Below are 16,513 nucleotides of genomic sequence, written 5' to 3'. Positions count from 1 at the left end.
AAAATGAAAAGTCCTTTCCAAAACCAATCTGTAAATCTTGATTCAGTAACCAAATATTACTCCATAGGATTAAGAAGTTATAAAAAGTGCCCTAGTGCTTGCTCCCAGGTGCCTTAGTGGACAGGCAGCAGCCTGCAATTCACATCTTGTGAAGCTTTCTGTTTTGTGACTGTGGTTATTTTCATAGGGGGCCACTCACCGGTGTGTGTGTGTCTCCCATTTTACAGATCAGGAAACAAGGTCAAGGGGATTAAGGGATCTAAGAGTTTGTAAGATGTTGGGATTCATACCAGGCTTGTAGCTCAACTATGGAGCTCTCTTGTGAATGAAGAAAATTTACCCTTTTCCATCTTACACCTTCAACTTATATATGCCTGCTAGATAGTACCTCAGGTGCACTGTCAACTGTCTGTGTTCCAATGTGCCATCTTCCCTTTCCTCCCTTTGCACAGTAAGACTTCCCTGGCCACTTTTACAGAATGGTGGGTGAAGTGGAATAAAACACACACAGACGCACACACACACACACACGCACACGCACACACACACACACACACATACACACACAAATGTCTAGTTTTTACTTTTGTCTTATGAAAATTTAATGGGATGCCTATCGATTTAATTAGTGGAAACTATTCATTTTATTTAGTGTTAGTATTCATTTGAACCCATTTCTAGCTATGCAGCCTGGTCTGGCTATAGTGGGATCTGAAAGTATTGACTGGGCTCATGTTGTGAGGAACTTCTGTTATGTTCTTTTCCATGGCCAGACAGTACACCTTGTTAAATCATGTCTGTCACTGCTCATATAATATGCCAGGGAAATAATTTAAGTGGAAAAACTATTTACAACCAAAAGGCTTCTCCTGTTCACATGTGTCTTTTTTTTTTTTTTTTAATTACAGGAGCAAAAGAAAAGTACAGTAATTTTTTTGTAGAAGTAAATGCAATGATATGCCTATCTGTTTTGTCCCACAGTGTATATAGTAACTAATACCTCAGTGGATTAGGTGAATCCATTTAAGATAAAGGTGCCAAACTTTATTTGTGCTGTATATCTAGTTTCTCACAGTGTTCCCTTACTGTGACTCACAAGCTGCTCCCAAGGCACATTGCTGAGTGCCCAGTGCATCAGCACATGGCTGGTCCCAACATAGCTTTTTGAAGCTGCTCCTATTGTTTTTGTTTGTTTGTTTGGTTGGTTTGTTTTGTTTGTTTTGTTGTTGTTGTTGTTGTGTGTGTGTGTGTGTGTGAAAAGTTGTCCCTCTAGTACTGGAGTTGGTTTCTAGGATAGGTTAGGGAGGAATTCAGAGAACTCTGGAATGCTGTGTTCTGTGCTTTACAGAACTGGTGTCATCTGGGAGTTTGGGGCAGACTTGGGAATCGGAATCTGTTTTCAAAAGATCCCAGATAATTCAGTGCAATTAAAGGGCGAGACATGCTGCTGCTTTGTTTTCCGGAGTCTGGGGTCATATTCCATCCCCTCCAGCCTTCTGCCTAGTGGGGAAGTTTCAAAAAAAAAAAAACATTGCTGTAAGTGAATTAACTAGATCTAATATGACTAGGAAACCAAATGGATCCCTTTAAAATTCTGATTATATGGCCTAATTCTGTGGGTTTCAAATGTGTTAGTTCTGTGTTTTCTACTTTTTGGCTGAGTCCTTGGATGAGCTATGTTGTCTCTCTATTGTACTTTGGTCACTGGATTCTAAGAATATTCCAGCTTGAGGACTTTGAGCTCTTGTTAACCAGGATGTTGGCTAAAGAGGGACAGACGAAATTATTCTTAATACACAGGTTGCCTTTATTAAACTGATGGACTGGGACATCTGTCCTTTGGGAGTTCTGTCTTCTTCTGGATGTGTTCCCCTCTGGCTGAGGCCAGTAATTATTTCCACTGTCTTATGTATTAGAATGTAAATTAAAGCTTGTGGTCAAGTGTTTTTGAAATAAAATGAGGCAAGTTTTGGGAAGGAACTATGGAACTTCCTTTATGACCTTTATAGAGACCATTGTCTAAACAAGAGCCACTCAGGTTCACAGAGTAAAGGTTAAAGTTAAGAAACAACAAGCAGATTCTATCATTTTAGAAGGGTACTTGTCCCTATGTATGGAATGATGCATGGGAAGGATGGGACTCCATCAGGAGTTATAGAAACGCTTAGGAGATGCTCAGAATGTCAGTGATCCGCCTAACCCTCAGATTTCCTGGTAGGTGGGCTTCAGTTGCAGCCCAGCGAACTAACATTTTAAAACTTTGTCATGATGACCATGAACCACTGTGTAAGGAAGACAGTTAAGAAACACTGATCCAGCTGGGTGTGGTGGCGCACCCCTTTAATCCCAGCACTCGGGAGGCAGAGGCAGGCAGATCTCTGAGTTCGAGGCCAGCCTGGTCTACAAAGGAGTCCAGGACAGCTAGGACTACAAGAGAAACACTGTCTCAAAACAACAACAACAACAACAACAAAAACCAAACCAAAACAAAACAAAAAGCAAAAACAAAAGAAATACTCATCCAAACTGGGGTAATCAATTAGAGACTTTTTTCCTTTGATCTTTGCAAAATGTACTATAGAAGTCTACACTGGCATTGAGATGGAGGTACACCTGCAGAACGCACAAGAGAATCACCCTTGACTGACTTGATTCCTACCTATTAAGTTGTAAAAGTAGAGGAGAGGGAAAGATCTAGATTGATACCTGGTTTTCCAGCTTTGGTAGATGGATGGAGCATGGTGGTACCCTTATTCTGAGATACAAAGTTAAGAAGGAGGCATTGGCTAGACGTTTGGTTGTGACTCTTAGGAACTTAGTTTAGGACATGTCAGATAGAGACTTAACGCGGGTAACTTTAAAGGAGATACCTTTTTGGAAAGCAGGAAGCCGCAGGAGAATGAGGTATAGATACCATGCAAGAGACACTGCATATTATAAAGAAGAGTGTGCAGAGAACAGGACTGAGGCTCATCTGGGATTTTAAAATGTTACTAAGTGTATTAGGGTTTAAGTTAATGCCTTTCATTTTCCTCTTTCTTGAACAGGTTGTCAAGTTGCTTAGCAACAAACGATCACAAGCAGTAGGAATTCTAATGTCTAGTCTTCATTTAGACATGAAAGACATTCAACATGGTGAGTGTAAAAAAATAAAATGCAGTCATTTAATAATAACATTCGGGATAAATTTTATGATATTTGCTAGAAAGCTCTTGCAAACTTTACTGTTTTCATGCAGTTAGCATATTTCCTGTAGCATAACATTTTATTTGGTGTTTTTTCCCCCTGCTAGGTTATTATTAATATAATTTTTGTGCCTGTTTCATATCTTCTTAAAGGTCTAATTTTCACATGATGTCTCAATTCTGTTATTTTTGTGGCAATAAAATTGCATTGACTGGATAGCATTTATTTATCTATCTATCTATTTATTTATTTATTTATTTATTATTCCTTTTTTACTCTACAGACTGGGTACCTTGTTAAATAAGAGAAATTATTCCTTATAGTTCTCACAGCTTGAGGGTGAAGATCAGGACCCCAGCATGGCTAGACTCTGGGGAGGGCCCTGTTCTGGAATTCAGAGGTTCATGTTCTGCTTGTGTTCTGCTTGTGGTAGGAAGAAGCTAAGTGAGCTCTCATGCGTTTTGTTGATGCAAAAAGCAATCTTGTTCCTGAGGGCTCTACTCTCAAGGTCTAATCAACTTCAAAGACTCTCACTCCTAATTCAAAGACATGACTGGGGATGGGGGAGGGGCAAGGAAGATTGCAAAACCCAAACAGTGCGGTCGGTCGCAAGTCTGTTGCAAATATACTTAGTCTGTTGTTACAACAATTTAAGTTTGGTATCATCTGAAGCACAAGTCCCACTAGCTCTGTAACTAGTTAGATCATATCTGAATACCACCATGCAAGAGCTACTAGTAAACACTAATGTGGACCAGAGAGTGTAGTTCCTAGCCATTGGAAATATTCAGCGAAGACAGCCCCGAGAGAGAAGAGTTCATTGAGCCTTGAGTCTCAGGTGCCTGATAGATAAGCATAACGTCTATATAAGCCTGAAGTTCTGAATCAGCTCAGTACCATGCAGTATGAGACCTGCAGAAAGCGCTTGTTGCATTTGCTCGTTTAAAGATGTTCTTAGGATTAGGAATGCCAATTAGTGAGCTAAATTGCTCTACTTAGTGATGGACTGACAACAGGCATTTCAAGAGGCTGGATGGCTGTTGGTCTAGAATGTATTTAAACCATTGGATCTGAGCAGGGTGGCGCACACCTTTTATCCCAGCGCTGTGGTATGCAGAGGCAGGTGAATCTCTGTGAGTTCGAGGCCAGCCTGGTCTACAAAGCCAGGCCAGCAAAGGCTATACAGAGAAAACCTGTCTCAGAAAACCAACCAAGCAACGAACTAACTAAACAAACCAACCATAACGAACCAACCATGAAAACTAGAACCAAACCAAACTAAACCAAACCAAACCAAACCAAACCAACCATCCAACCAAAAAAATGCTGGGTAGAATATGGAACAAGTTCTCTTAGGTCCTCATGTTCCAAGATTCTGAAAGATACTGAAAGAACAAGCAATTTACATAATGTATAAAGTCATTATGCATATGGCTCTCAGGTTGAATACGGGAAATTCTTTTCCCAGGCATTTGGAACAACTATAGCATAGCCCCCAGGTTCTTCTAACTATAGAATGATGGACTTGATTTATTTATTTACCTATTTTTTTTTTTTTTTTTTGTGTGTGTGTGTGTGTGTGTGTGTGTGTGTGTGTGTGTGTGTGCGTGCACGCGCGTGCATGCGTGCAGGTGCCTGTGGAGGCCAGAAGAGGGCATCAGAAAATTTAAAAGCACTTAAAAGACTCCTGACCTGGGTTCTGGGATCCAAACTTAGATGCTAATGATAGAGCAATAAACACAGTTAACCACTGATCCATCTCCCCAGCACTGAAATTGCCTTCTCTAGTGATCAGCAAAGGTGATTTCAAGTTATCCTTTCTGATTTGCATTATTGATGATGATGCATGGAAGCCATTACTTTTTAAATGTTGCTTTAATGTACATTTTGGTGGACTTATGAAATAGTTTATGATTGGAATTTGGGTGATTTGTGACATTCTTTTTAAGATGGCTTTGGTGTCAGTATTGTAATGTGTTCTGCCTTAATTTTGACAAATATTCTTATGTCGTAGCTTCCTATCATATATATGCTAAGAGATGGTTAAAAGATGGGTAGAATAATTACATATAAGTATTTCAAATCTCCCTTGTGCTGCCCAGAGTCTTAGAATAGATTTAAAGCAGATTCAGTTATTCAAAGGAATGCTACTTTACCTATTAAAGAAATATGGTTTCAAGTATAACACAGAGCTTATAAATCATGAAAATTGTTACTGGCTTTCTAGTTTGCCTATTTGTGAACGCGGACTCCGTTTGCTAGTCCTAAAATATCATGGGGTATAATTCATAAATAGCACTAGCGTGGCATGCCCTGTCAATTGATGAGTTAACTCTTAATCAGAATTTTCGTTTTTATTAAATTGTTTTGATGGTGAGGAGGCTTCCTCAGGCTGAGACATTTCGGGGTAATAGTCACAGAAAGGAACGCCAAGGCTGGCGCCAAGCAGTACTTGGTGTTTCTGAAGCTGGCAGATGTAGCCCAGTTAAGTCATAGAATGAAATCTGAAAATAATGATATGGTCTTTTCCTTCAGTCAAATATCCAGCTCGGGTTGAGCTAATAATGAGAACCTTATGAACAAAGGAGTCCGCCTGACATCTGTGTCTGTGGTACAGCCAGCGAGAGTTCATTGAAAATTTGCTCGCTTAACATGCAATTCGAACAATAACATGGCGTGAACGTCAGTAGTTGAAGGGTCACACAGAATTATGCATACAGTTTATCCTATTAGGACGAGAAGGGGCTGTTCGAGTCCCTTGGAAGCCTTGCATGCCCGTTCTCTAAAAACCTTGCCTGCTTTCACATCTGAACGAGGAAGCCGCTGCATCTGTGTGCCCTGCCTCAGTTAGGTGTAGGGGTCTCTTCCAGCTCTACCCTACACTTCTCTTCTAGGATATACCTCCACTGAGAAATCTATAGAAATGCAACCATCATTGAATTTTGGATAGGAAAGTGACTACAAAGTTTATCCAGACCTCCAGTGTCATGTTATTGAAGAAAACCTAAGACATCTTAGTGGACCAGTTTTTGGTCAGGTGGCTCACGGATAGAGCGGAGTGGACATGAATGCAAGCCTCTTCATCAGGCAGGGCTGCTCTTCTCCATCGGACATATAACTCACTGGGATTGCACTTTTCCTACTGTCAGTGCTGGTGTCTTTGAGGTAAAATATACGGTGCCATTTTAAAGGTTGTCCTAAACCATCAGATGGTTTCCAGGATGACATCCTCCAGAGCCCTCGTAGCCATCAAAATGGTAGCTTTCACCTGAAGACCAAGTTAGAATATGTGAGATAGATTCCCTTCTTCATCCAGCATTCAGAATGTTTATATACAGAGGGTTGTTAAACATTTGGGCCTGTCTCGCCTCACTTATATTTACTAGAACTGTTTTTTTTTCCCCCTCTTGTCAAAATGCTACCAAAGTCTAGAATTAACTTTGCTTTGTCAGGATTCTCCTGTGAGGTGCCTTGTCAAAGCGATGAGGGTAAGATTGGCATTCGAGATGTCAAGGCCTAATTATAATCTTTTAAAAATGATTCGTTTTATTTTATAGATAGGAGTGTTTTGTATGCATGGATGTCCGTGCACTATGTGCATGCCTGGGGCCCATGGAGGTCAGAAGAGGGAATAAGATCCCTTGGAAATGGAGGTAGAATATAATTTAGTTGAAATTGAACCCAGGTTCTATGCAAGAACAATTGTTTTTTAGCTGCTGAGCCATCTCTCTGGGCCCTAATTATAGTCTTGCTACCATCAATCACTGTGTCAAGTTTTGCCCCAAGTAACAGGTGGCACACATGGAATCCCCCACCCCTCGACATGCACAGATAAACACATGTTAAAAAAAAAAATAAGATCCTTAGATAACAAGTATAAAATTGAGATGCCATTCTGCTACCCGATCAACCCGAAGCAGGCTTTAGAACTATTTCTTCCCACCATACTGATGAATATTAAACAAGTGTTTATTAATCAACAAGGATAAAACCATATACAATGCACTTGGTAAATGTGATATTGCCTAACTTGTCGTCCTTGTGACCTTTGATGAAATCATTTCCTATAGCTATAAGCACGTCATGAAGGGGGGAGTCTACGACCTTTTAATCTACTCCAGACATTTATAAATCAAAGGCAGCCGGCATGTCTGGATCCTAAGCCTCAGGCAGCATCCTCAAATACCCAGCTTGTAGCTTCTCAGAGAGTTTGACTCTAGAGGAAGGGCGAGTAGGTGGAGAAATGGTAAGAGATTTTACCTCATCCATGTAAATCTAGTCCCACCAATAAAAGCCAGTTGTAGATATTTGTCTGCAAAGTTTTGAATAATGTTTGGGTGGGCTCTGTGCTTTGATATTTTAAAGCATGAATCTAGATGTGTTAGATCCCTCTCTGCGTGTGGACTTTTCTTAGGGGCTGGGTACCAGTTCCCCAAGACAAGGACCTTCAATGTGAGACTACTGACTGCCTGTAGAGTTAAAGCTTGAGCTGACTCATGGGCACCATCACACTCCACAGACCTCTACAAAGTTTGAGTAGATTGTGGATAACAGAGCAGGGGATGCCATATACATACATACATACATACATACATACATACATATATATATATGGGTTTGGCATCCTGCAGGCAATTAAATCATAGTTATAAAAGGGAGGATGTAGTTTCTTTAATGTTTTTTTCCTCATCCAATATTAATTTTATTGTTAAAGATTTGTTCCAGTCTTTCATTCATTCATATTTTTTATGTGTATGTCTGTGCTTGTCTGTATGAAGCCGTGTGCATATGAGTGCAGGTTCCTTTGGAGGACAAAAGAATGTTTCATGTTTCCCAGAACTGAAATTACAGTCGTTGTGAGCTGTGACTCAGTGTAAGTTCTAGGCTCTCTGCAAGAGCAATACACAGTCTTCGATGCTGAGCCAGCTTTCTAACCCTGATTGTGGTTATTTTCAGTTTTTTTTTAATCTGAGGCCTAAGATTGCTTAAATACTTTACAGTGTGTGTGTGTATGTGTGTGTGTGTAAGATATATTGTGTTTTTATATGTATATATATACATATGTGTATAAATATATTGTGATTTTATATATGTGTGTGTGTGTGTGTGTGTGTGTGTGTGTGTGTGTGTGTGTGTGCGCGCATGAGGGGAGAGAGGGGGGGGAGGAAGGAGTGGGGGGAGAGAGAGAGCGTGCGCTTTGGTAGGTTGTATAGATAGATACTTGGCTTACTTGTATAAAAAAAGATGTCACTATGTAGCCCAGACTGGCCTTGGGTTTCTAATCTTTCTTTCTCAACCTTAAAACTGCTAGGATTGCACAGGTTTGCTAGTATACCTGGCAATAGTATGTGTGTGTGTGTGTGTGTGTGTGCATAAGCATACATGTGGACATCAGAGGATGACTTTCAGAATTTGATTTGATTGGGAGAATCAAACCCAGGTCATCAGGATTATGTGGTGGGCACTATTACCTCCTGCGACATTTTGCTGGCTTCAATAGTATTTATATTTCAAGAGTATTCTCTTTATATTCGAATAGTTATATTCTAATAGTATGTATATTCTAAGAGTACTCTCTTTATTTTCTAATAGTTATATTCTAATAGAATTTATATTCTAAGAGTATTCTCTTTATATTCTATTAGTTATACTATAGTTTTAAGAGTATTGATGGTCCCATAATTTCTCTTAGTTATTGATTTTAGGAAAATGAAATTATAAATTATTTTCACATGTGAATTACATGAGAAAAAATGTTTACAAAATGTTTGGGATTGCACTCTCAAATGAGTCTCTTGTCCTGGGTGGAAAACTCAAGCACTTATAGAAAAACCCATCATGAGTGGTGTGGTTTGCATGTGAAATCCCCTCCACAGGCTCGTATAGTGGAACACTTGGTCTCTTGCTCCAGTACCTGTGCATTATGGTTGCAAACTCCTCAAGAGGATGAACCTCGGTTGAATTAGTCCCTGGGGACTGAGGTAGGGAGCTGTAATGCTTGGTCTCCACGTCCATTCCCCGTCTGTTTCCTGAGTGCAGATGCAGTGTACCTAGCCAGCCCCCAGCTTCTGCCACCTTGTCTCTCCTGCCATGCCTGCTTCCATGTGTCCACTGATCCTCTGCAGTGATGAACTAGGTCCCTCTGGGTCTGTAACCCCTTTCTCCCTTACACTGCGCTTATCAGGAATTTCATCATCACAACGAGGAAATAACTAAGCCAGTGAGTAAACGTACCAGTGATGGAAAACAAACTCTGAGTCCTTGTAAGATGGGTGTGATACACAGAGGACAGCATGTACCAGACCTTTCCCAGGTTTCTAATTGCCCATAGGTCATAGAAGAATCAAATGGTTTACCCTAGTCTAGTCTTTGGGATGCTTGTTGCTTGTTTCCAGCTTTTTTTTTTTCTTCTCACATTACTAGCATAGTTTTAATTTCCTCTGTACCAGTACTCCGTGGATTAAAAAAAAAAATCTCCTTCCAGGTTTCAGGTAACAGTGATTAGAAGAAGAGGTTGTGGGGCCAGGTGCTTGCATTTTGTTGTAGACTTGATGTTTGTGCCAGAGTCACATGCTGAATTCCATTCTCAATGTGATGGTATTTGGAAGTAATGACCTTTAGTAGTTCATAAAGATGAGAGCCCTGTTCCAGAATTCCTGCCCTTCTAAAGAGTAGAGAGACCGGAGTGTTCCATGTTCATCTCTGTCTCTCCCCATCTCCCACCCCCTGCTGTGTGACACAGCAAGTAGGTAAAAGTAAGTAGCTATCTACCCGATGTCAATGATCCTATAGCCATCACACCATTAGCATGTTCTGTTGTTTGTTTGTTTTAGAGATCAGATCTCATGTTGTACAGTGAGCTTTAAACTTAGTATATATGTAAGGCCATCCTCTCTCCACCTCCCTCCTGGGTACTGGGATTACAGGTGTGCCTTGCCCAGCTGATGTGTGTGTGGTGCCTGGGGTAGGACCCAGGGCTTCACCGATGCTTGGGGAAACATTTCGTCCATTGTGCTCCATCCCCAGCCTCTTTCAGGACTTTAGTGTTGGACTTCCTTCCCATTCTCTAGAATGTGTGACAAAAGAAATTTCTTTTCTTTAGCGGCCCAACTGATTGAGATAGATTTGAATTCCATTTCTCCAACTTGGTAATGTTGAGTAAACCTGGTAAAATCAGGTCCTCTTCGGATTCTTAGCTTACTCTTTATCATAAACTGTCCAAGATTTCTTTACCTATCGATACATAACACCTCCCATATTAAACCCTGAGTCGCAGTCCATTCTTCTGTCCTTCATAAAAAAATGACATACGTCCACAGACTTTGAGTAAGGAGCAGAAATGTGAACTATTCTTTCTTGATTCCTCTCAGTAAGTTTTCCTGTAGACTTCTGCTCTGGACCAGAGGTGGGAGGAGCATGCAAGGGCATTTCCTTCTTGCAGAGTTTGGAAGTAAGAGCAGCAGGAGAAACTGGGAATTTTAGCTCCAGGGGGATCTTGTGTGAGTCCTGTCATTTGCGTCCTCAGCCAGTGTTGCAGAAATGCTGAATTTAGTTACAGGGCCATCCCCATTTGTGTTTTCTGAATGAAGATAAATATAAGAATTATTTACCTCAGTGGCTCTTAGAAGTTGGGCACAGCTGGATCTTTGGACGGTGTTTTATCTCTAAGGAGAGCAGTTTGTTTTGGAAACTTGAAAGGCCGAGTGCTCCTATGATTGTGTGGTTTCTTAAACATTGTCTCCGTGCTCTGTGAGTCAGGCGCACTTCACACTGCACAGCTCCTTGGCCCTGGGTGGCGTGCGAAGGGAACAGTCAAACGGCTTCTGCCTTTGTTGGGAAATGAATCTCAGCGTGGGACGTGAGGAGACTCTCTAACTAGTGACACAGACAGAAACTTCCATTTTATTTTATTTTTCCTGGTAATCACTGTGGTTTCAAGTTCTGAGTAAAACACATCAGAATGCTTTCTTTAAAGAAAAAAAAAAACTGGAATGGGTTTTTTGGAACCCCTGGAGCTCTGAAGGACTGTTTTGACATTTCACGTGTGTTTAGGTAACCCACACATGGAGCAGTCCCTATACCCTCCCATGCTGCCACTGAATCATGTTTTTCATGCAGAAGTTTCTATAAACAAATTGTAGCTTACAAACTCCAGGTCTTTTTCATGCAGATTCTAGTTTCATTTTCAGAGACAAGGTTTTTTTTTTTCCTCACTTGCCTATTAATTACCCAAAGAAAGTTTATCTATAATCATCTGTTTATTTTTGTATGTAATGCTCTCAAAAAAGTGGGTTCAATGCAGGTAATGTTGTGTTTTCCCACTAGGGTTTCCAGTGTCTGGTTGCTTTATGAAGCTGCAGTTTACAAGGCTCTGCTTAGACGTTGCTTCATGCCTCCCCCCTCCTTTTTTCTAACCTTGAAGTGTTTTTGCTCACATGGGATATAGAATTTTAAGACCTGTTTATTATATTTATTGAGACATTAAAATCACAGTAAATGCTCTTGGATAGTGGAGTGAATGGTTTTCATTGAAATGCAAAGTCAGTTAGAAATAGAAATTTGAGAAGAGGTAGGCTGCAGTGAGCCCTGCGTAACCTTTGCATCAATTGTAGCCTTGTAGTGGATGGAGAAAAAGACATGTGAGATAGTATGCTTTCCTTAAATCCTACTTTCAGAAACCCAAGAGCAGAATATGCTTTAATTTAAAATAAACCTCATTACCTAGAGTTATTTCTTACAAGAAGAAAGGCCTCATACATCATTTTAAGTCACACATGGAGTATTAAGTCAAGGGAAAATAGTTAAGTCTTTTCTTACAGGCTCAGCAAAAAGCCCCAAAGATGATTTTTATTTTTTTACATTTTTATGATACTCAGACAGTTAGACTTCTTGATTTTACTTTTATGGGCAGAAGGAACATGAAACATGGGGTTTGCTAGGCTGTGAGTCTGTGTTCTTTCTCTTTGCTACGTTTCCTATATGAATTTTGCATCGTGTATATGTGTGCTTATTTTTGCTGTACTGTAGATTTTTTTTTTTGCTCTGGCAGCCTAAGCCCATAGCCCACTGTCATTTAGGGAACTGACTGCTTCATTGCTTTCTACAGTCATTGAATGGTAGCAGAATGCCCTGGCCCAGGGTGAGTGTGCGTGGGGGCAAAGCCAGAGCACATAGCAAGGATATATTTGCCACACTAGCTTGACTCTTGAGCCAATATTTATGAGGGAGTTGCTGTTACTAAAACAGTCCTTATTTATAAGTCTTGAGGAAAGGTGGGGTTGGTTGTTATTTTGTGCAGTTCAGTTTTTGAGAGCGTTGCAGCAACAACAACAACAACAACAAAATATGACTGGGCACTCAAGTCATGTTTATATATCAAAACTGGCTTCTTTGATACTCGCAGCGTTTGAACAAGTGCTTCTTCAGCATGACCATGCTTAGGATGCCGGTGGGGCTTCATAGGTCCACCACCCCAGGATCTGATTGTGCTGGAGGTGAGAGAGGAGAGACTGAAACCTCATTCTGCCTTTTTCTTTAGTGATCCACAAGTGCCCTATTCCTAAAAGGTCTAAACACACATCCTCGGCTATCCCCAAAGCTCAGTGTGCCAACCATGGGATTAAATGAGTAAGATGACAGGCATACTGATGTCATGGCGTGGGATCTTCTGACAGGACTGTGATGGCAGTTTGGCTTATGCTGCTAAGGGCTTGGCATCTTCTTCTCAATAACATAGGATGCTTTTCAAGTACTGTTTTTGTTGTTGCTGTTGCCGTTATTTTGAGACAGGGTTTTTCTGTGTACCCTTGGCTGTCCTGAGCTTGCTTTGTAGACTAAGCTAGCCTCGAACTCACAGAGATCTGCCTGTCTCTGCCTCCCCGAGTGCTATGATTACAAGGGTGCACCACCAAGTTTTTGAGACCAAACCCCCAAATACATTTTAAGACTAACTAATTAAGGTGATATTATTGTTGTTTCAATTCTGAGATGGATCCTAAGCAAGCATTCTACATAATTTAATTTAAATTAATTAAGTTTTAATCAAACTATCATAGGTACACAGCCCAGAGAATAAATGATAGAGAGACTTACCATGAATAACCACAATTCCAAGATCCCTCTGTATGACTTTTGTCGCTGTCTGCTCATGCTTGAGCCATTAGAGAATATTACTACGTTCTTCATGGGAAATTGGAGAGCCTACAGTGTTTTTCTAGCCTTGTTAATGATAATGTGGAGGCCTTATGAATTAAGTTGTAAAGATAAGAGGAATGCTGAAGGAGGTCATCTGCAAGGCCCTACACGTGATATATTTTTTTTAAAAAAAATATGGTTTTAAATGTAAAGATGCAGTTTTTGATAATAATTGCTGATACCCACCATTACTGTGTATGCTAGTAGCCACTCTGCGATGTAGGTGATGTACTTCTCTTTATAAAGTTCCAGGCAGATGGGTAGATATGCACAGTATCCAGAATCCGCGAACAGTGAGGCTGTGATACAGACAGGGAGATCTAGATCCTGGGCTACACTCTAGGCTTAGGCTGTCCCTGAAAATCCTCAACTTTGTGATTATATCAGAGTCTTAAGCTGGAAAAACTGCTGCATGGTTGTTCTTCTTCCATAGTTCTTAATTGTAAAGCTGATGTATTCTGCTAAAGGCAACAACAGTATATAGGCTCCTAGTGTTGGGGTTGAGTGAGCATCAGCAGTGTAGATATGAGAGGATCAGGAAGAAGAAAGACATAGGGCAAAGATCAAAGCACAGAAAGAAAGAAGCTATTATGCACATTATGTAAAGTGGTCACTTGAAGGGCTGCTTGGAGGATTGGCTCTAAAATCCCATCTATTGTCACCAGCTGCCACACCATCTGTCTGGTTTTGTGGCTTTAGTTATGCTCAGGTGTGATTTGCTATATGCTGAAGCCTCAGAGAGGAAAATATTTGAGTATGCAGACTTCTGTACCAGTTCCTAGGATGAGATACAAAGATCATAAAATCCAAAGGTTAGAGGGGACTGTCTTCTGGATAATTAAGGCTGTTGCACTCATGAACGCACAGTAGCTGCGCTTGGTTTTATGAGACCTATAGAAGATATAGCCATGCCAAAACTCACCCTGAAAGGGGAAGGGTTCACAAAATACCAGTTATGGCTAAGGAACCTTGGCAGATAGAAGAGAGAGTCAGTTTTCTTCAGGGATGTGGTCCCTATTAGATCGCCCATGCCCTGGTGGCTGGCCCTATATTCGTGAACATAAAAACACCAGTGACTGGACCCAGTGCGCTATGAAGACAGAATATGAATTTGGTAGAGGACCGTGGACCACAGGCGTCTGGGAAGAGGTGGAGAGGAAATTCAGACACTGATGTTATCAAGGTGCATTGTGTAGAGGTATGAAATTTTCAAGTAAGGATTTTTTTTAAAGACAATGTGTTAGGGACTTTGGTCATATGTTCAGTTGAACTTTAAAGTATATTAAAATGTTTCATTTTGTTAATGGACTAGCCCTCTTCTAACAAAAGAAGATGTCAACAGTTCATTCATTCCTACTGCCTGTTTTTCTTCCTTTATTCCAACATTCTATCGCTTCCACTCCTTCCTTACTACACAGCATATGATGAGGATACTCACCTAATGCAGGTACCACCATTGTGATGTTCTTTGCAAGTTGGTGGGGTCAGCAAGGATGAATTGGCCCTCTGAGGCCATGAGATAAAGAAATCCTTCATCTGCTGTTTCTTTGAGCATTTGCTAATGTCCTTGCAAGGCAGGTAATAGCCATTTCACAGCTGTTAATGTTGTCATAGTTTTATGTGTTTTGGAAAAGTGGACGCAAAGTACAAGTTATGTGGGTTCACCTCTGTAGATGGTGAAAGAAGTACCATACTTGTCTAGTTTTACTTCTTAGTTGAATATTGACAATTCTGAGCTACTTGGTTTTCTTTTTTTTTTTTATGAGTTTATAACTTGCATTGAACATGTTTCTTAATTTTTTCCTTTCCTCAACGTGTCTCCCAAAATAAAATATAAATGCTGAAATTTACTGACATCACCCCTTAGGCGACTATTTAGGTGAATTATGTTGAAAGAAGTTTTTGTCTCTAAAATTTTAATTATTGGGTTTGTAAATTCAGGTTTTTCTGCTTGTAATTTCCTTGAAAGTTGGGTGAATTTATATAGAATTAGACTGAAATATATAAATATTAACAGAGTATAGTTATTTTGTTGTAAGACATCATGTATTTCTTGGGCAATATAGATGTTTACTTTTGAAATAAAGTTTAGTACTCTTAGTTTTTAAAAGCCTATGTTAGAAAACAGGAGCAAAAATGTGATCCCAGAGGTAGGGTCCTATTTTCAGGGGAACTCACTCAGCTCACTTTTACAAGAGTGTAAATGTTTACCTAAGCAAGAAGGTGAAGTCTGTTATGCCCAATAAAGGACATTGTGCAGTGCTACTTCACAGAAAACACTCAGCAGACGAGGAGGGGGGGGGGTTTTACACAAAGTCCACTGAGTTGTCTGAAGCAATTTACTCATCCATACACTATGCTTAAAATAAACACTACCTGGGAACTTGCCAGCCTGTTTTTTTCTACCTCTTATTACACACCCTAGATTTTGTCACTTGCCAAAGTAGATATGTCTTATCTAAACAGTTGAGATAAGCATGGAGTCAACCCCACTATGGCCAAATCAACAAACCTCTCCAAAAACTGAAACGAAATACAATATCACCAGATTAAACAGTCTACAATGGTAATCATGTTTGCATTTAAAGATTTTATTCGGAGAGGACTGCAGTCTTAGTATCCACTTTTTTTCCCCTCTGCCTAGACAAGAAGGCGACATACTCACTCAAACAAAATGCATTTGTTCTCCAATAATTTAACTTGTACAGTTCTTATAAACAAGGCCTATAGGGGTATGCAGCCCAGCGACTTAATCAGAAACGTACGTCCTTACCCTAGTGTAAGCACGTTTGCTTGGCACATACCTGTCTTGTGTTGTGTATCACATTGATTTCTTTCTTCCCAGCCAGAAAGTAGCCAGAATACTAAAACATTTAGTATTCTGGCCTTTTTGCTGCCTTTGCAGTGAAACAAAGCCCCACCATAATAAAATTCCCTAAAAAGAGGAGATGGGTTAAATGAAGGTGAATTTTTAAAATTACTGAATCTACAAAAAATGCACTCTTCTTCCTTTTAGGGAACATACCGTTTTAATTGTTAAGAAGCAATGACGTCTGCAACTGGAGGAGCTTATAGAAGTCTGCAAAGGGAGGGACTTCTAAAGCCTTTCAGGGGAGGGGCTCTATAAAGTCTG

General features: G+C 40.2%; 1 protein-coding gene across 1 annotated transcript in view; it reads left to right on the top strand.

The window, feature by feature from the left end:
- Nucleotides 1-16,513, top strand: part of FMN2 (formin 2) — a 300,168-nt gene that overhangs the window by 127,316 nt on the left and 156,339 nt on the right. The window contains exon 7 of the mRNA XM_084792663.1: nucleotides 3,048-3,135. Coding sequence (XP_084648789.1) covers nucleotides 3,048-3,135 — 88 coding nt within the window. The remainder of the gene's footprint in view (nucleotides 1-3,047; nucleotides 3,136-16,513) is intronic.

This window comes from Acomys minous (genome assembly GCF_964271855.1).
Source record: "Acomys minous genome assembly, chromosome: 1".
Taxonomy (NCBI): Eukaryota; Metazoa; Chordata; class Mammalia; order Rodentia; family Muridae; genus Acomys; species Acomys minous.
Note: the sequence above shows the minus strand (reverse complement) of the source record. Positions and strands in the feature narration are given on the sequence as shown.